A 20,892-nucleotide genomic window follows, 5' to 3' on the forward strand; every position below is an offset into this window, starting at 1 on the left:
TGGTTTTAACATATGTCATCGATCAAGACCTATTTCCAAATTGTTGATAGTTGCATTGGTGTGGTAGTTTCAAGTCTACATTCCCAATCATGTCCGCCTCAACCCATGTGTTCAAGCAATTGTTTTTCTTATATATTTCCTCTCCTGCAGTCCTTCCTCTGAATGTGGGTAGAGTTCTTTTCCATAAGTCCCTCAGAATTGTCCTGGGTCATTGCATTGCTGCTAGTACAGAAGTCCATTACATTTTATTTTACCACAGTGTATCAGTCTCTGTGTACAATGTTCTTCTGGCTCTGCTCCTTTCACTCTGCATCAATTCCTGGAGGTCTTTCCAGTTCACATGGAATTCCTCCAGTTTATTATTCCTTTGAGCACAATAGTATTCCATCACCAACATATACCACAATTTGTTTAGCCACTCCCCAACTGAAGGGCATCCCTTTGTTTTCCAGTTTTTTGCCACCACAAAAAGCGCAGCTATAATTATTTTCGTACAAGTCTGTTTATCTATGATCTCTTTGGGGTATAAACCCAACAATGCTATGGCTGGATCAAAGGGCAGGCATTCTTTTATAGCCCTTTGAGCATAGTTCCATATTGCCAGCCAGAATGGTTGGATCAGTTCACAACTCCACCAGCAATGCATTAATGTCCCAGTTTTGCCACATCCCCTCCAGCATTCATTACTCTCCCCTTCTTTCATTTTAGCCATTCTGATAGGTGTGAGGTGATACCTCACAGTTGTTTTGATTTGCATTTCTCTAATTATTAGAGATTTAGAGCACTTTCTCATGTGCTTATCGATACTTTTGATTTCTTTATCTGAAAATTGCCTATTCATGTCTCTTGCCCATTTATCAATTGGGGAATTCCTTGATTTTTTATACAATTGGTTTAACTCCTTGTATTTTTGAATAAGTAGACTCCTGTCTGTTTTTTGTTATAAAGATTTTTTTCGAATTCGTTGTTTCCCTTCTGATTTTGGCTACGTTGTTTTTTGTTTGTACAAAAGCTTATTGGTTTGATATAATCAAAATCATTTATTTTCCTTTTTGTAATTTTCTCTAACTCTTGCTTGGTTTTAAAATCCTTCCTTTCCCAGAGATCAGACAAGTAAACTATTCTATGTTCACTTAACTTATTTATAGTTTCCCTCTTTATATTCAAGTCATTCACCCATTCTGAATTTATCTTGGTGTATGGTGTGAGATGTTGATATAAACCTATTATTTCCCATATTGTTTTCCAAATTTCCCAACAGTTTTTGCCAAATAGTGGATTCATGTCCCAAAAGTTGGGCTCTTTGGGTTTATCATACACTGTCTTGCTGATGTCACTTACCCCAAGTCTATTCCACTGATCCTCCCTTCTGTCTCTTAGCCAGTACCATGGACCTTTTTGATGGCCACTGCTTTATAGTACAGTTTAATATCTGGTAATGCTAGGCGCCCCTCCTTCACATTGTTTTTCTCATTATTTCCCTTGATCTTTTGTTATTCCAGATGAACTTTGTTATAGTTTTTCCTAATTCAGTAAAAAAGTTTTTTGGTAGTTTGATAGGTATGACGCTAAATAGGTAAATCAATTTGGATAGAATGGTCATTTTTAGTATGTTAGCTCGTCCTACCCATGAGCAATCAATATTTTTCCAGTTGTTTAGATCTAGTTTTAATTGTTTGGAAAGTGTTTTGTAGTTGTTTTCATATAATTCCTGTGTTTGTTTTGGTAGATAGATTCCCAAGTATTTTATATTGTCTAGGGTGATTTTAAATGGTGTTTCTCTTTCTACCTCTTGCTGCTCTAATGTGTTTGAAATATATAGAACTGCTGATGATTTTTGTGCATTTATTTTGTATCCTGCAACTTTGCTGAATTTGTTGATTATTTCTACAAGCTTCTTAGTTGATTCTCTAGGATTTTTTAAGTAGACCATCATATCATCTGCAAAGAGTGATAGCTTAGTCTCCTCATTGCCTATTTTGATACCTTCAATTTCTTTTTCTTCTCTAATTGCAACTGCTAGTGTTTCTAGTACTATGTTGAATAATAGAGGTGATAATGGGCATCCTTGTTTCATGCCTGATATTATTGGAAAGGCTTCTAAATTATCCCCATTGCATATGATGCTTATTAATGGTTTTAGGTATATACTGTTTATTATTTTTAGGAAAGGACCTTCTATTCCTATACTTTCCAGGGTTTTCAATAGAAATGGGTGCTGTATTTTGTCAAAGGCTTTTTCAGCATCTGTTGTGATAATCATGTGATTTTTGTTTGTCATATTGTTGATATGGTCAATTATGTGGATGGTTTTCCTAATTTTGAACCATTCTTGCATTCCTGGTACAAATCTTACCTGATCATGGTGGATAATCCTCTTGATCTCTTCCTGGAGTCTCTGCTAATATTCTATTTAAGATTTTTGCATTTATGTTCATTAGGGAGATTGGTCTGTAGTTTTCTTTCTCTGTTTTTGATCTACCTGGCTTTGGAATCACTACGATATTTGTGCCATAAAAGGAATTTGGTAGGACTCCTTCTTTGCTTATTATATCAAGAAATTTGTATAGTATTGGGATTAGTTGCTCTTTGAATGTCTGATAGAATTCACTTGTGAATCCTTCAGGCCCTGGCGATTTTTTCTTAGGGAGTTCTTTGATGGCTTGTTCAATTTCTTTTTCTGATATGGGATTATTTAGGTATTCTATTTCTTCTGCTGTTAATCTAGGCAATTTGTATTTTTGCAAATATTCATCCATATCTCCTAGATTGCTATATTTATTGCCATATAATTGGACGAAATAGTTTTTAAGGATTGCCTTAATTTCCCCTTCATTAGTGGTGAGGTCTCCCTTTTCATGTTTGATACTGTCAATTTGGTTTTCTTCTTTCCTTTTTTTATTAGATTGACCAGTATTTTGTCTGTTTTATCTGTTTTTTTTTTCAAAATACCAGCTTCTAGTCTTATTTATTAATTCAGTAGTTCTTTTACTTTCGATTTTATTAATTTCTCCCTTGATTTTTAGTATTTCTAATTTAGTTTTCATCTGGGGATTTTTAATTTTCTCGCTTTCTAATTTTTTAAGTTGCATGTCGAATTCATTAATCTCTACCCTCCCTAATTCGTTAATATATCCACTCAAGGATATAAATTTCCCCCTGAGTACTGCCTTGGCTGCATCCCACAGAGTTTGGTAGGATGTCTCATCATTGTCATTCTCTTCCATGAAATTGTTGATTGTTTCTTTGATTTCTTCTTTTACTAGCTGGTTTTGGAGAATCATATTATTTAATTTCCAATTAGATTTTGATTTTCCTGTCCAGGTGCCCTTACTAATTATTATTTTTATTGTATTATGGTCTAAGAAGGTTACATATATTATTTCTGCTCTTTTGCATTTGTTTGCAATGTTTCTATGCCCTATTACATGGTTAATCTTTGTGAATGTACCATATGCAGCTGAAAAGAAGGTATATTCCTTTTTGTTGCTATTTATTTTTCTCCACATATCTATTAAATCTAATTTTTCTAGGACTTCATTGATCTCTCTTACCTCTTTCTTATTCATTTTTTGGTTTGATTTATCTAGATCTGAAAGAGGAATATTTAGATCTCCTACTAGTATGGTTTTACTATGTATTTCCTTCTTGAGCTCTGCCAGTTTCTCCTTTATGAATCTGGTTGCTATGCCATTTGGTGCATACATATTGAGCACTGTTATTTCTTCATTGTCTATACTGCCTTTAATCAGGATGTAATGACCTTCCCTGTCTTTTTTAATCATATCTATTTTTACTTTGACTTTGTCAGAAATATAATTGCCACTCCTACCTTCTTTTTCTCATTTGAGGCCCAAAGGCTTTTGCTCAAACCCTTGACCTTAAACCTGTGTATGTCCACCCGCCTCATATGTGTTTCTTGTAGACAACATATGGTAGAATTTTGGTTTCTGATCCACTCTGCTATTTGCTTCCTTTTTATGAGCAAGTTCATCCCATTCACATTCACAGTTATAATTATCAGTTGTGCATTCACTGACATTTTTGTATCCTCCCCTAGACCCACCCCTTCTTCTTACACTATTTCCTTTTAAACCAGTTGTTTGCTTTATGCCAGTAACCCTTGTCCCCTCCCTTGATTTACTTCCCTTTCTACCCCCTCCCTTATTATTCCCCTCTATTTATTTTTAAGGCCTAATGAATTCCTTCCCCCTTCTTCTCCCCTCCCTTTTATGACCTCCCCACTGCCCTGCTCCCCTTGGTTTATCCTTTCTGACTTTCTCAGTAGGATTAGATAGAGTCCCAATGGATAAAGCTACTCTTCCCTCTCAGGGTTAATTGCACTGAGTAAGGTTTAAATATTACTTCTTAATGCTGTCTTCCTCTCCTTCTTATAATAGTATTCATTCCCTTCCCCTTCCCATGCCCTCTTTGTGTGTAATAGAATATCCTATTTTTCTTATTCAAGTTTCCCTTGGTGTCTTCTACTATTCACCTCCCTCTTTCCCACCCCCATATCATCTTAGACCATTTAGTATTCCAACCTCTCCCTATGAATAATTCTTCTAATTACTATAATAGTGAATACTATAATAGTGAATAGAGTTCCTTACAGAGAATTATACATAACATTTCTACACATAGGAATACAAATAATTAGATCATATTGAAATACTTAAAGAGGCAAATTTTAAAAATACAAATTTTCTTTCTTTCCCCTCTGTTTCTTATTTACCTTTTCATGTTTCTCTTGATTTTTGTGGGTGGATATCGAACTTTCCATTTAGTCCTGGTCTTTTCTGTGCAAATACTTGGAAATCTTCCATCTTGTTGAATGCCCAAACTTTCCCCTGGAAATATACAGTTTTGATGGGTAGGTGATCCTTGGTTGTAGACCCAGTTCTCTTGCCTTTATAAATATCATATTCCAAGCCTTGTGGTCTTTTAGCGTGGAGGCTGCCAGATCCTGTGTGATCCTGACTGGTACTCCTTGATATTTGAATTGTCTCTTTCTGGCTTCTTGTAAAATTTTTTTCTTTTACTTGGAAGCTCTCAAAATTGGCTATCATATTCCTGGGGGTTGTCTTTTCTGGGTGTAGTGTAGAGGGTGATCTATGGATCCTTTCAATGTCTATATTGCCCTCTTGTTGTAGAACTTCAGGGCAATTTTGCTGAATAATTTCTTTTAGTATGGAGTCCAAATTTCTATTAATTTCTGCTTTTTCAGGAAGACCAATGATTCTCAGATTGTCTCTTCTAGACCTGTTTTCTTGATCTGTCAATTTCTCATTGAGATATTTCATGTTTCCTTCTATTTTATCAGTCTTTTGACTTTGTTTTATTTGTTCTTGCTGTCTTAAGAGATCATTACTTCTAATTGCTCAATTCTAGCCTTTAGGGACTGATTTTCCTTTTCCATCTGGTCATTTCTGGTGTTCAGTTTCATTATCAGTTCATTTGATTTCTGAGCCTCACTTTCCAATTGTAGAATTCTGCCTTTTAAACTGTTATTTTCTTACCAGATTTTGGTTTCCAATTTGCTTACCATTTCGTTTGATTTTGGGGCATCTTTCTCCTATTGGGAGTTTCTGTCTTCTAACCTGTTAATTTCCTTTTGAGCTATTTCCCACTTCTCTAGCCACATCTCTTCCATCTTTCTCATCATCTCAGATTTGAACTCTTCAATAGCTTGTGGCTAGTTTTCATTATTTTGTGTAGGTTTGGATATGATTACTTGTTTGTTCTCCTCTGCTGTTTGTTCTTTTGTCTGGATTTTATCTGTGTAAAAGTTGTTGAGTGTTACAGATTTCTTCTTGATGATCTTTCTCTTTTGGGGTTCTTGTCTGTGGCTGGCCATTGTTAGCCCTGTGCCCTCTCAGGTTTATCCTCACCCTCAGGGTCTGTCTGCACTCTTTAGGCTACTGAGGTCTCAAGTATAGTTGTTCTCAGGGTCAAGCCTCCTGGTGGTCCCCTTGCTTGTTCCTCTGCCCGAGGCTCCTTTAACAGTCTCAGGGTGCTGCTTCCATACATGTCAACCCCTCTGCACTGGGTCCCCACTTAAGGTCTGCACCTGCGCTCAAGATCCGATTCCTCACCTGAGCTGAAGATCCGTATCTGGGCTTGAGTCCATGCCTGCATTCGTGCCTGCGCTCAGGGTCTCTGTTCAAAGTCCACGCACATTCTTTAGCATCTTGGGGTCTTAAGTCCTGCTGCTCTCAGGAGCAGGCCCTGGTTACTCCAGGTAGCTGCCAAGGACTTAATACGTGTCCCAAATTTGCTCTAATGCTTGTACACTGGCTTTGGCACTGTTGGTGGTATGGGGTTGGGGAGGGGGTTGCTTAGGTCATGTTTTAGTGAGAGTTGTTTCACCCCTTTATAGCATGGAAATGCCCCGATTCCACATACCTCCAATGGTCCGCACCGTTGTGGGGTCCGTTCATTCATCTGGATTTGTTTTTATGTCTTCTTGAGGAGTCTTGTATGTTTCTGTTAGGAGAGGTTAAGCAGCTGCTTTTTATTCTGCCACCATCTTAACCAGGAAGTCATAGTTTCTCATCTACCAGTCATTCTTTTTAACAGAAAGAAAAAAAAATTTTAAATACAGAAGCAAAATAAGAACTAGTAGCTAGAATATATTCTCAGGAATCAATTATTGTCTCATTGATCGGGAAAAACAATCCTACCCCTTCTTTGATTCTCCTAATTTCTGTAATATTGCTTTTTCTTTCAAAGACCCTTTTCTTATTCTTAATTTTCCTCAGTAGTTTATTTTCTAGTTCATTCTGAACTTTATTACTTTTAATAAGATCATGGCCTATTTTTGCATTTATGCTCTATTTATTTGCCTTTCCCATACCTCCTCAACTCCTTGTCAACTTTCATTAGGATAATGCTTTTTAAAATTCTAAATCACAGGGGCAGCTGGGTAACTGCTCAGTGGATTGAGAGCCAGACCTAGAGACAGGAGGTCCTGGGTTCAAATCTGGTCTCAGACACTTCCCAGCTGTGTGACCCTGGGCAAGTCACTTGACCCCCATTACCTATACCCTTACCACTCTTCTGCCTTGGAGCCAGTACATAGTATTAACTCCAAAATAGAAGGTAAGAGTTTAAAAAAAATTCTAAATCAGATCATAATACTAACAAATTTTAGTTTTCAGAATTGTAGAAGCATAGTTTCTCTTTTGAATATCAACTTTTGTGGGGGAGGGGTTAGTGGGGGAGAAACAGATAGACAGACTACTTGAAGTCCAGTCAACAAGTATGGAGCAACTGTAATTGGACCTTCAATCTTATATGAGTTGTTGTAAAATGAAGGGACCAAAATGAGAACATTATATACAGTAACAAATACTGTAAGATGATCAACTGCTTAAGGACTAAACTATTATGAGCAAAACAAGGTCCCATGATAAACACCAAGGAACTCAGCTATCCAAAGTCAAATAAAGAATTATTGGAATCTCATTACAGATTATATTGCATGGAAGAACTGGTATAACTATAACAGACCATTCACTGCCTCAGGGAGGGTGGAAGAGAATCTGAATCATAAAATGTCAGAAAAGAATTTTAAAAAGTATTTCTATATATAATTTAAAAAAGCCTGAAAGAGAAAGGAAGGAAGGAAGGAAGGAAGGGGTGGAGAGAGAGAGAGAGAGAGGAAGAGAGAGGACAGATAAAGAGTTTGATTTAAGTTGCCTAAGTCCTAACTTGAGATGAACTATTCAGAAGTAGGAAACCCTTTGAATTTAGGAAAGAGTCAAGGAAGACTGTTGAAGAGATAGCAAGAAATGGAAAAATAACTTTATGCTAAGACCTTTAAAGCTGTTATGCCTTTTCTAGTCTGCTTATTTTTATGGCTTTGTTAGGTATCACTCATGAATATAGGATAGAAGACAAGGAGTATTGTCTTCATTGCCTTTGTCTATGAAATGTCTTTTGGGGGCACTAAAATTTCTGGGGAAAATGGGCATTAAATATACAAATGTTTGCTGTTATCCCATTGGAAAATTAATATTTCCCATAAGTAAACATAAATATGCCTGAAATATTGAAAAATGCTAATATAAATGAAAATAACATTTATATAAATGGAAAGTTTTTTTGAAGGAAAAACTGACTGTTGTTTAATCATAATTACAAGCATGGGACTTAAAAAAAAAGATCCAAAAATGTATCTCTTTCTTCTTGCAGAGGCAGAGGCGTTTATGTATAGAACCCTACATAGCCTATCAGATTTGGTGGTTAGTTTTGTTGCAATGTACTTTTTTCTCTTTTGTTTTAAAGTTCATTGTTATAAAGGATATATTTTTTTAGTTCAGGAAAAGTGAAATATCTGTTGAGAAATGACAGTTATGTTTTTAAAAGATAAAAGTTATTTGAAAGAATGACAATTAAAAATATAATGAACTTTAAAAAACTCTTGATAATATGAATTTCCCTATATTTTAAGATATTTAGAGAAGAAACGGCTCCTGTTTCCCAGATTCTTCTTTGTATCTGATCCAGTTCTCCTGGAAATTCTTGGACAAGCAAGTGACTCCCATACCATACAAGTATGTTTTCATTATAATTTATTCAATTTCTTTTCACATTGTTTATCCAGATAGGAAAATGAGATAATGTTTTTGTGTTTAAAAATTGTTAGCATTTATTTGGAAATTTTTAAAAAAATTTCAAATTATCTCTCTCCTTCACTCACATACTGAGAAAGTAAAAAAATATGACATCAGTTATACATATGAAGTCATGGAAAACATTTTTTTATTAATTATGTTGCAAAAAGGATAAAAGAAAAAGAAATAAACATGAAAAAGAACCAACAAATATTCTTTAATTTATCCATCAGTTCTTTCTCTGGAGAGAACTTTTCATCATGAATCCTTTGGAATTGTCTTGCATCATTGTCTTGATTAAAGTAGCCAAGTCTTCCAGAGTTGATCATTGCTATTACTGTGTTCTCCTTATTCTGCTCACTTTACTTTGCCCAAGTTCATATAAGTCTGCTCAAGTTTTTATGAAACCATCTTGCTTATAGCACAGTAGTATTCCATACAATCACATACCACATCTTATTCAACCATGCCCCATTTGATGGATATCCTCCTCAGTTTCTAATTCTTTGTCACCATGAAAAGAGCTACTGTACACATTTTTCAACGTATAGGTCCTTTTCCATTTTTTAAATCTCTATGAAGTATAGAAGCATAGATCTATTAGTGGTATTATTTTATCAAAGAGTATACACGATTTTTATAATAATTTGGGTCTGTTTACAACTCCATCAACAGTGTATTAGTGTCCCAATTTTCACGCATCCTCTCCAACATTTGTCATATTCTTTTTCCATCATATTGACCAAAATGATAGTGTGAGGTAGTGCCTCAGAGTTGTTTAATTTGCATTTCTCTAATCAGTAGTGATTTAGAGTATTTTTTCATATGATTAAAGATAGCCTTGATTTCTTCTTTTGAAAGCTGTCTGTTCATATTCTTTGTCCACTTATCATTTGGAAAATAATTTGTATTCTTTTAAATTGACTCAGTTTTCTATATATTTGAATAACAATGCCTTTATCAGAGAAACTTTCTATAATCCCCCCCACTGTTTCCTTCTCCCTTTTACCTGCATTGATTTTGTTTGTGTAAAACCTTTGTAATGTAATCAAAATTATCCATTTTACTTGCTATAATGCTCTCTGTCTTTTGTTTTGTGATAGATTCTTATCTATAGATTTGGTAGGTAAACTATTCCACGCTCCCCAAATTTCCTTATGGTAGTACCCTTTATGTCTAAATAACATACCCATTTTAGCCTTATCTCTGTATGTACTGTGAGATGTTGGTCTAAATCTAGTTTCAACTAAACTGCTTTCCCGTTTTCCTAGCAGTTTTTGTTATATTGAGTTCTTGTTCAAAAAGGTGGGATCTTCGGGTTTATCAAACACTACATTACCACAATCATTTACTACAGAATATTATGTACCCAGTTTATTCCACTGATCCACCTCCTATCTCTTAGCCAGTACCAGATTGTTTTTGATGATTACTACTTTGTAATACAGTTTGAGATCTAGTATTGCTAGACTACCTTTCAGATTTTTAAAAATTCTTTTGATATTCTTGACCTTCCAGATGGATTTCGTTATTTTTCCTACTTCTATGAAATAATTTTGGTAGCTTGATTTGTATGGCATCGAACAAATAAGTTAATTGAGGTAGAATTGCCATTTTTATTATATTGGCTCAGCCTACTCATGAACAATTAATATTTTTCCAGTTCACATTTGACTTTATTAATGTAAAAAATGTTTTGTAATTGTGTTCATACAGTTCCTGAGTTTGTCTCAGAAGTAGACTCCTAAGTATTTTATATTTTCCAGTTATTTTAATTAGAATTTTGCTTTCTATCTCTTGCTGCTGGACTTTGCTGGTAATATATAGAAATGCTTAGGATTTATGTGAGTTTATTTTATATTCTTCAATTTTGCTAAAGTTATTATTTCAACTAGTTTTTTAGTTGATTCTCTAGAATTCTCTAAGTATACCATTATATTGCCTGAAAAAAAAGTGATAGTTTTGTTTCCTCTTTGCCTATTCTAATTCCATCATTTTTTGTCTTCTTTTTTTGCTATATCTAGGATTTCTAGTATAATCCTGAATAATGGTGGTGATAATAGGCATCCTTGCTTCACTCATGATCTTGATGGAAAGGCTTTTAATTTATTTCCATTAGAGAAAATTTATCATTTGAAAGAAAGCTCCATTGATTCCTATGATGTTCATTGTTTTTAATAGGAATAGGGGTTGTATTTTATCAAAAGTTTTTTCTGCATTTATTGAGATAATTATATAATTTCTGTTGTTTTTGTTATCAATATGGTCATTTACACACTGATAGTTTTCCTAACATTGTACCAGTATTTAATTCCTCATATAAATCCCACTTGGTAATAGTATATGATCATTGTGACATATTGCTGTAATCTTGCTAGTGTTTTTTTTTTAATTTTGAATTGGCACTGGGCTTCGGTTGCCATAAGAGGAGAATTTCTGAGCTGGGAGCAGCAGAGACTATAGATATGCTGTATTCCAAGACCCACCTGCTCTGGGAATACTTATATACTGTAAGACCCAGGAATAGAAGGATCCCATTATAGAGGACAAGAAGAAGAGCCTCAAGAAGGCCCTCAAAAAGAATGAGCCAATATTGATGGAGTTCTAAATGGAATCTCTGACCCACCAGGGGGCATTGGAGCCTGATGATGCTGGAAGAGAAGGTGTCTTGAATTACCAAGATAATGAATACTTATGGGCATGTGTAGAAAATCCCAAAATAGTGGTCACCACCTCCTGAGACCCCCACCCTCACATTAAAGATATTTGCCAAGGAACTTAAATTGATATTCTCTGGTGCTCATAAAATGAACTAGGGGTGACATGAATGTTCTGGCCTAAGTGCTTGTAAAGTGAACAGAGTCAAAGATCTGCTGCTCATACATGAGCACCAAAGAAACCCAGCTGGCCTTCTCATGAGCCATTTATCCTTTGAACCTACTGAATATTTCACAAAATGTAATATGGTGATGTAGCATGGTGTTCCTTACCTAAATATTAACTTTGTATGCTACTTCTAACTGCCCTAATGATGATAAAGATCTAAGAAGTTAAAAGAATCAGCTTTTCACATAGGGATGTAAATAGTTGCCCTTACTGAATGACTTTTTATTTCTTTCTTCCTTTTTATATTTTTATGGTTCTCTTGAGTCTTACATTTGAGTCCATTTTTCCATTCATCTCTGGGCTTTTTGTCAGAAATGTTGGAAAGTCCTCTATTTCATTGAATACTCATTTTGTTTCCCTGAAGTTTTACTGGGTAAGTGATTCTTATTTGAAGTCCTAGCTTCATTGCCTTTTGGAATATCATATTCCAGGCTTTCTGATTCTTTAATATAGAAGCTGCTAAATCTTGTGTTATATTGATTGTGGTTCCATGATATTTGAATTGTTTCTTTTTGGCTGTTTGAAATATTTTCTCCTTGTCCTTGAAGTTCTGAAATTCCACCATAATATTGCTGGGAATTATCCTATAGGGATCTCTTTCAGGCATTGATTGCTGGATGGTTTCATTTTATATTTTACCTTCAAGTTCTAGATATCAGGGCAATTTTGCTTGATAATTTCTTAAAAGAGCTTAAATGAGAATGCTTAAGCTCTTTTTTTTAAATCATAACTTTCATGAAGTTCAATAATTCTTAGATGATCTCCTAGATTTATTTTTCAGGTCAAGAATGTTTTTAAGTGAGATATTTCACATTTTCTTCTATTTTTTCATTCTTTTAACTGATTGATTGTTTCTTGATCTTTCATGGAGTCATTAGCTTCCACTTGTCAATTCTAATTTTTAAGGCATTGAGATTTTCTACCTCCTTTTCCATTTGACCAATTCTACTTTGTAAAGAGTTCTTTTTCTTAGTGAATAATTGTACTCTTTTTTTTCCATTTGGTCAGTTGTGCCTTTTAAGAAGTTCTTCTCTTCAGTGAATTTTTTTCCATTTGATCAGTTCTACTTTTAAGAAGTTCTCTTCAATGCATTTTTGTGCCTCTTTTGCCAACCTATTAACTCTTTTTTCATGATTTCCCTGAATCATTCTCATTTATTTTCCCAAATTTTCTTCTGCCTCTTTTTCCTCCAATGAATAGGGAGACAACTTTATTTTTTTACATTATTTAATTTATTTTTTTAGAATATTTTTCCTTGGTTACATGATTCATGTTCTCTCCCTCCCCTCCCAGAGCTGACAAGCAATTCCACTGGTTTGTACATGTCTTATTACTCAAAGCCTGTTTCCATATTATTCCTATTTTAATAAAGTAATCTTTTAAAACCACAATCCCAAATCATATACCCATATAACCAAATGATAAATCATATATTTTTCTTCTGTGTTTTCTTTCTTTCTATAGATGTGGATAACATTCTTTTTCAAAAGTTCCATGGGATTGTTCTTGATCATTGCTATTAGTAGCAAAGTCTATTACATTTGATCTTTTTCATTTACTGTATACAATGTGCTTTGTGTAGCTGCCTTCAGAGCTAGCTCTATAAGTTTTCAATTCTTCCAACTTTGGGGGAGTTGTGAATTGATTCAGCCATTCTGGAGAACAATTTCGATCTATGCCCAAACGCCATACTCCTTGACCCAGTAATAACATTACTAGATTTGTATATTAGAGAAAAAAAATTGGAAGGACTTATATGAACAAAAATATTTAAAATAGCTCTTTTGGGGGGGTCAAAGAATTGGAAAGTGAGGCAATACTCATTAACTGGGAAATGGTTGATTAAGTTATAATATATGATTATTATGGAATACTATTGTGCTATAAGAAATGATGAGCAGGAGGAGCTCAGAAAAACCTGGAATGACTTACGTGAACTGAAGCAGAATAAAGTAAGCAGAACAAGGAGAACATTGTACATAGTGATAGCAATACTGTGAACCTGATGAACAACTGTGAATTACTTAGCTATTCTTAGCAATACAATTATCCAAAATAATTCCAAATGACTCATAATAAAAAATGTCATCTGCTTCTGGAGAAAGAAGTGATGGAGTCTAAATCCAAACCAAAAAATTTTTTTTCACTTAATTAATTTTTCTTTTTTTTGGTTCAAATTTCCTTTCACAAAGGATTAAAATGGAAAAATGTTTTTCAGGATTGCATATGCAAAATCTATATCAGATTGCTTACCATCTCAGCAGTGTAGATGGAAGAAGGGAGAGAATTTGAGACGCAAAATTCTTTTTTTAAAATGCTGGAAATTGTTTTCACATGTAATTAGTGAAAAAATTTAATTTAATTTAAAAATTAAATTATATAATAAAAATAAAAATTTGGATGCATATTTATATTTATATTTAGTATTTATATTATTTCATTGTCTATGGTACCTTTTAGCAAGATAAGATGTACTTTTCTTTCCTTACCTCTTTTAATTAGCTCTAGTTTTGCTTTTGATTTAGCCCCTTCTTCTCCTATCTACCTCCTCTCCTACTCCCCTATGGAATAAGATAGATTTCTATATACCCAAATGAGTATGAATGTTATTTTCTCCTTGAGCCAATTCCAGTGAAAGTAAAGTTCAAGGATCATCTTAGTTCTGCCCCAGAAACCAAGGATTCATCTTTTAAAAGTTCAAGTGAAGAAAAACAGTGTTATGTTTATTATAGAATTTGTCTTATTTCATATAGTAAAACCCTACAGATTATGGAAAAAATTAAAATAAGTTAAAATTTATTCAGTATCACTCATACTATCACATAACATTTCCCCCTAGCTTTCTAGTATCTACTCTGAATAGAATTTGAACTTTTTATTTGTTTATCTTATGGATAGCACTAAAGTGGAACCATATTGTAGTGGTTCCCATTCTTCCCCTGCACTCCTAAAAAAAGATTGCATCTGGATAGGTGGAGGTGGAAGAAGCAGCAATTACATGCTCCATTATTTCCTTTATCCTTAGATCACTTCCAGAATGACAGCTTTAAATATGGCTATCATACTTATCTATTTACTTTTATATAATTTTATAGAGGATGTCGGGGAAGAGATGGTAGACAGAAAGGGCAATATAGAAGTGTGTCCAGCCAAAAAAGAGTGAAATCCAGATTTATCTGTAACATAAGATACAAAAATGCTCATCAGATCTTCTTTTGGAAACAGAGAACAATGGCTTCATGGGGTGTGGTGAATGGGGTATTAAAAAAATGGGAGATTGTGAATGTATGAGTGGTTGTATATTTGTATAAAGATAGATTTGGGGAAAAGTTAGGTGAATATATATATATATATATATATATATATATATATATATATATATATATATGCTAGATATATGCTAGAGAAGCTAGTTTGGAACTGCTTAAATATAAGAACAGATGGAGCATTGTAAAACTTGTATGAATCAAAGAAATAGATTCTTTTACTTTTTGCAAGAATAACTTGAACCCTATTTTAATCTCAATGACTTTTCAAAATAATTGATATTTTTGTTTATTCTTCTGCATATTGTTTTATTATTTTTCAGCCACATTTACCTGCAGTATCTGATAATATAAATGAAGTGGAATTTCACCCAAAGGATTATGATAAAATGACAACAGTCATATCAAGAGAAGGAGAAAGAATTCCAGTAATTTGGTTTCCTTAAAATGTTATTATTAACATTTAATATGAAATTTTTATTTGAATGTTGCTAGTTGCTTTAAAGATCAGATAAGCATAAAAAAGGTTGTAGAGAGGCATTAAATAATATAAAGCCATATTCTAGTCTTAGCTTTGCCACAAATTAGTTTGTGATCTTTAACAAGTTACTTAACTTTTCTGTGATTCAGTACCTTTAATTATAGAATGAGGAAGTTGAACTAGATCATTAAGTTTGATGTGAATCTCTAAAATGGGGTGTATTTCTATTTTGAATATTTTACATAAAGAATTAAATCCAGTTTCCTAACACGATAATCACTATGCTTGTAAACTATTCAAATTAACTTACGTAATTTCCAATACACACAATTCTTTGTAATAAGCATTCATTAATTTCTTTCAGTTGGATAACCCAGTCATGGCCAAAGGTCCAGTGGAGATATGGCTTCTAGACTTGTTAAAAATGCAAATGCTTTCACTGCACAATGTCATTCGAGCAGCCTACTATCAAATTAGTGACACTGGTTTCCAACTCTTACCTTTCCTATATCATTTTCCAGCACAGGTGAGAAAAGAACACTTTAAAATAATTTTACAAATAAATTTATGTGGAAACTGCAAGATATATTTGTTGCATGTGTGACCTTGTAGCTATGCTTATAGGCCCCTCACCTATCAGGGAATAAAGAAGTCTTGTATGAATACAGGAATGTAGGACATGAAATACCAAGTTTGAGAAATAGCCAACAATCTAGGATGTAATATAATGTTCACAAAGGGAAATAATAAATAAAGCTGGAAAGTTTTTTTGCTGTGAAATTATTCAAAGCACTAATGACAAGCTGAGGATGAATTTGAGGTTAAAAATGTGGGTGACTTGGGGGATGACTATAATCCTTAACAGAAGTGGAAGAATTTGGAGAAGAGGTAGATTTGGAGGTGGAGATGGAAGGGACATACTAAGATCCATTTAAAATGTTGAGTTTAAGATGCCAACAAGATTTCTAAAAGGAAATGAACAAAAGGCAGTTGATGGTGTTAAAAATATATCTGAGAGCCATCTATGTAGATGACACTTGAACTCATGACATTGAATTCAACCAGTGATAACTCTAATTGATGAATCATCAGTTGAGAGAGTGTAGAAAGAGAAACAAACTTAGATCAGTCTTATTGCCTCCCACTCAAAGAGGAAGGGAAGGGAAAACCATAGAAGCCCAGCAGGCCTCCATGCTAAGGAGATAATGGCCTAGCAGAGGAAACCAAGAACTGAGATTGGAAGAGATGACTTCTATTAGACTAAGAATTTGATATTGGGATTCTTGGATAGCCATGAAGGCATTGGGACAGCCAGGAGTATGTCTTTTTGCCTTCAAAGAAGCCAAAAAGAATGCAGGTAGGGAAAAAAGCACTGGATTTGTCCAGTAAGATATCTCTCCATTCACATAAGCCTCCATCCTGATGCAAACTACGTCACTTCACACTTACACATAATGAACTAACTTCACTGAATAAACAATTTTGTTTATAAGAGAGCCAGCAAGTTGCAAAAGGGAGTGAACAGAACCTGAAGAACTAACAGCAATATTATAAAGATAATAAACTTGGAATAGGATCTCTGTTCAATGTAATGAGCAATTATGATTCATGAGTGAATATACTGCCCACCTCCAGAGAAAGACCTAAAATACTCGAGTGTAGATTGAAGCATATTTTCTTTTCTTCATTTTTCTTTTTTGGATGAAGCCAATGCAAGAATTTGTTTCACATGACTACACATATTTATAATAAGTTTTGTTTTTCTTGCCTTCTCAATCAGTAGGAGACAGGGAGGAGAAAGAGAATTTGCAACTGAAAATAAAATGGGATTAAAAAAACAAAAGCAAGTCAATAAGAGAGAGATATTCAATAAGGATTATGATGAACATGAACTTTCAGGAAAACTTCAAATTTAGGAACAGACATACTAATTTATGTCTCAAAATGACTATTACAAATTATGAGCAACTTTAAATATTACAAGAAGTTCAAATATAAAACTTTTCTGAAAAGAGTAGTGGGTTATTGAGATACTCTTACTAGGCTTCCAGTGAAGAGTGGAAAAACTCACAAAAACCAATTCCTAGTCTAATTAGGTGACACATATTATAATCCTCCCACACTTAATGTTCTGCCTTATTGAAGAGTTCAGAGTGCATTATCTCTTTTATGCTTAAAATTCATGCTAAATCTGAATACCAGTGGAGATGTTTCCCTCTTATGAAGGAATATCCGTTTTGAATCCAAGTTCTTCCCTATTAGCAGAAAGCTGCCTCATCCATTCAGTGACATGATGCTTGGGGTCCACTTTCCTAAAATCTATTGCTCTAGCTGGAACCAAGTGGTGAAGGGGTGGAGTTTGTACTTTTTTTTTTTTTTTTTTTGCCATCATGTCCTATACCAAACAGCTAGAAAGTTACTCACTGAGAGGTCCTGAAAGACCTGAAAGAAATTGTGGAGAGATTTGTGTGTAGGCATATATAGAATTATCTTTTTTGTTGTATTGCCCAATGTACTATGTGGAGATTAAGGACCTAAGAACTATCGCTCTTGATACCCTGACTTCCTCATTGTTTTGTATGCTATAGTTTTCCATTGCTGTGACAACCTAAAATGTTAGATTACTCTTATTGAGTTTTGAAGTATTCTTTGTTTCCTGCTAAGGACTGGGGATTGGAAGAGATGGCTTCCTTAAGACTAAAAATTTTAGATTGGTACTGTTGGGTACTTGTAGCTGATGATTTTTGTTGCCATCTTAGCCAATGACTACTTAGGATCAGGACTAAAAGAAGAAGAACATAGGAGAAGCCAGTACTCTCCAAATTCATGGTGCATGGAGATCCAGATGGCAGAGCTCAGTGGCGGCAAGACAACAGTGACCTGGGCTGGCAACTATTGAAAATATTCTCTGCCAGTCAGATAGAAGGAAAAATGGCTTTCTTTCCCCTCCACTTCCATTGTTCCCTTCTGGTATGGTTCTTGACCCTGAAATGAGTCCCAGAAAAACACTGCCTTCTTTTAAACCTTCCCCAATTTGTGGGTGTAGAAGAAGGCTTGGGGAAACGATCAGTCTCAAATATAGTCATCTTTTACTTCTTCTTAGTTTTAGTGGTCAAAATGGGTTCTTTAAATTTAGTGCCTGTGTCCAGTGAATATGAGGTCATTGAGAGGGGAAATTCCAGATGTGGGGTAAGAGTAGAGTTATAAATTTTCCATTTTATTTTATTTTTTAAAAAATATTTTCCCATGCTTATATGATTCATGTTCTCTTCCTCCTCTTTTCTCTCCCACCTCCCAGAGCTGACTAGCAATTCCACTGAGTTATACATGTATTATCACTCAAAACCTATTTCCATATTATTCATTTTTGTTATAGAGTAATCTTTTAAATTCAAAATCCCAAATCATATACCCATAATAAACAAGTGACAAATCATATGTTTTTCTTCTGGATTTCTACTCCCATAGTTCTTTCTCTGGATGTGGATAGCATCCTTTCTCATAAGGATTGTTCTGGATCATTGCATTGCTGCTAGTAGAGAAGTCTATTGCATTTGATTATCCTACAATGTTTCAGTTACTGTGTATAATGTTCTCCTGGTTTTGTTCATTTCAGTCCACATCAGTTCATGGAGGTCTTTCCAGTTCTTAAAATCAAACAGTTCACCTTTCCTTATAGTGTAATACATTTTCAATTTAAAATATTTTGGGGCAATATTTCATATCATGTATCTTAAAAGCTAAATGTAATTTGCATCATGGTTTTAAGCTGTACATCTCAATGTGAGTTGAGGAGGAGCAGTTTAAGCATTTGCAGTCTGGACTCTTGCGGTTATTGTATATATACTGCAGTCTTTTGGGAAATTACCTTATATGCTCCAGAGTAGAATGAGATTGTTAACTAAGGTATTGACTCAAGAAGGTCACCCAGGTAGACAATTCAAATGTTGTCTTCAATCATAGGAGAAGTCATATAATTAGTGGCACACTGCTTTTCCGTGGTCTTATGGAAAACCAAACATAAACTGATTTGAACTACTTTTACTGCACTGCCACTACTGAACAGTGACTCATGTCATATGGCATAGACAAAAAGTTTTATAATTCATCTACACATGTCACCTGCCATAGGACATGGGTAAAAACTAGTCTTGCCTGTGGTTATAATAAGGTTCTAGTGTTCTACCAGCTTTAATAATGAGAAATTTTATGATAACCAGCAATTTTCCTCTTTTAAATAAATCTAAGTGAAAAAGCATTAATTGGTAATTATCTAATTAATTTATTTCTATAAATTATATATTAACATTGTTAGCTTCTATTTGTTATCATATTATATGATGTTTTTTTCTCCTTAAGAGTCGTGTGTGTGTGTGTGTGTGTGTGTGTGTGTGTGTGTGTGTGTATGTGTGTTTGTTTTAGACTAGATACTGGCTAACCCCAATATAAGTTTACAGTCTAGAAAGATTGAATCAATGAGGTAAATAATTTTAAAATTCTTCAGTAAAAATCATGCAAACACTTAATAAGGATATACAAATAGAGCTCTCTAGGCCTCTGTCCATGGGATGCTCTAGGTCAATAATAATTTTAGTCTGAGCAAGAATAAATGGTTGATAAACTACAAAGAGCTATTGTTTGTTCTTGATGTTTATTTGTATGACTCCACAAAAAGGTGTTTAGCCTAACCCATTTTAGGTCTCTGTGACCAAGAGCTATCTATGATCATGCTTAAAATGATCAGCCTCCATGCAGCCTAATCAGTGTCTTAGGGGCCAAGGCCAAAAGACTTACCTTTAAGGATAGCTGTTTAGTTAATAAATTTTATAGAGGATGCTTTATAAACATTAGTGATTTTCTTTTTATTTTGGATCTCTAGGTAGGACTGCTGGGAATTCAAATGTTGTGGACACATGATGCAGAAGAGGCCTTAAATAATGCAAAAGATGATAGGAAAATTATGCAACAGACCAATCAGAAGTTTTTGGATATTTTAAATAGCCTCATTAGTCAGACAACTCATGATCTAACCAAGTTTGATAGAGTGAAATTTGAAACCCTAATTACTATCCATGTACACCAGAGAGATATTTTTGATGACTTGGTAAAGTATAAGTTTCTTAAAGTTAAAAATATTTTAATGTATATAACAATATACAATATGCCATCTTATATATTTTGTGACTTTTATGTGTTCCATTTTCTTTTTTCTTCTATTTTTGAATGTCATATGTGTAAGTTTATGAAAATATTAATTTGACAAAAATATTTAGACCCTATTCCCACTTACAAAACGCCATTTAGAACTTTAGCAGTTTACTAGAGAATGCAAATGAAGCCTTTGAGTTCCATAGAAAACATGGAAATTGAGCCTCTAGTCTAGAAATTTCAAAGAATGGGGAAGATATGAACCATCTACCAAATGTGTCACCAAAGACTCTTCTAATTGCCTGCTGTAATAAGTTCTACTAAATAAAGACATAGCTAAGATTAAAATTCCTAATCCAGCACTTTCCCCACCTCTCTAATAGGTTCCTAAAGGAAATTAACATTTGGGGTACATATATAACCTTTGGATGATGACAGAAAAAAAAGAGGCATACATACTTTTCCAACAGATAGCTCTTGGTGTCATAATATG

General features: G+C 34.1%; 1 protein-coding gene across 2 annotated transcripts in view; it reads left to right on the forward strand.

Annotated features, from left to right (window-relative positions):
- DNAH8 (dynein axonemal heavy chain 8) overlaps positions 1 to 20,892 on the forward strand; it is a 399,591-nt gene that overhangs the window by 176,158 nt on the left and 202,541 nt on the right. For both annotated transcript variants that reach the window (XM_044672126.1, XM_044672127.1), the window contains exons 36-39: positions 8,456 to 8,558; positions 15,094 to 15,198; positions 15,616 to 15,777; positions 20,131 to 20,355. In XM_044672126.1, coding sequence (XP_044528061.1) covers positions 8,456 to 8,558; positions 15,094 to 15,198; positions 15,616 to 15,777; positions 20,131 to 20,355 — 595 coding nt within the window. The remainder of the gene's footprint in view (positions 1 to 8,455; positions 8,559 to 15,093; positions 15,199 to 15,615; positions 15,778 to 20,130; positions 20,356 to 20,892) is intronic.

The sequence above is a fragment of the Gracilinanus agilis genome, chromosome 4 (assembly GCF_016433145.1).
Source record: "Gracilinanus agilis isolate LMUSP501 chromosome 4, AgileGrace, whole genome shotgun sequence".
Classification (NCBI taxonomy): Eukaryota; Metazoa; Chordata; class Mammalia; order Didelphimorphia; family Didelphidae; genus Gracilinanus; species Gracilinanus agilis.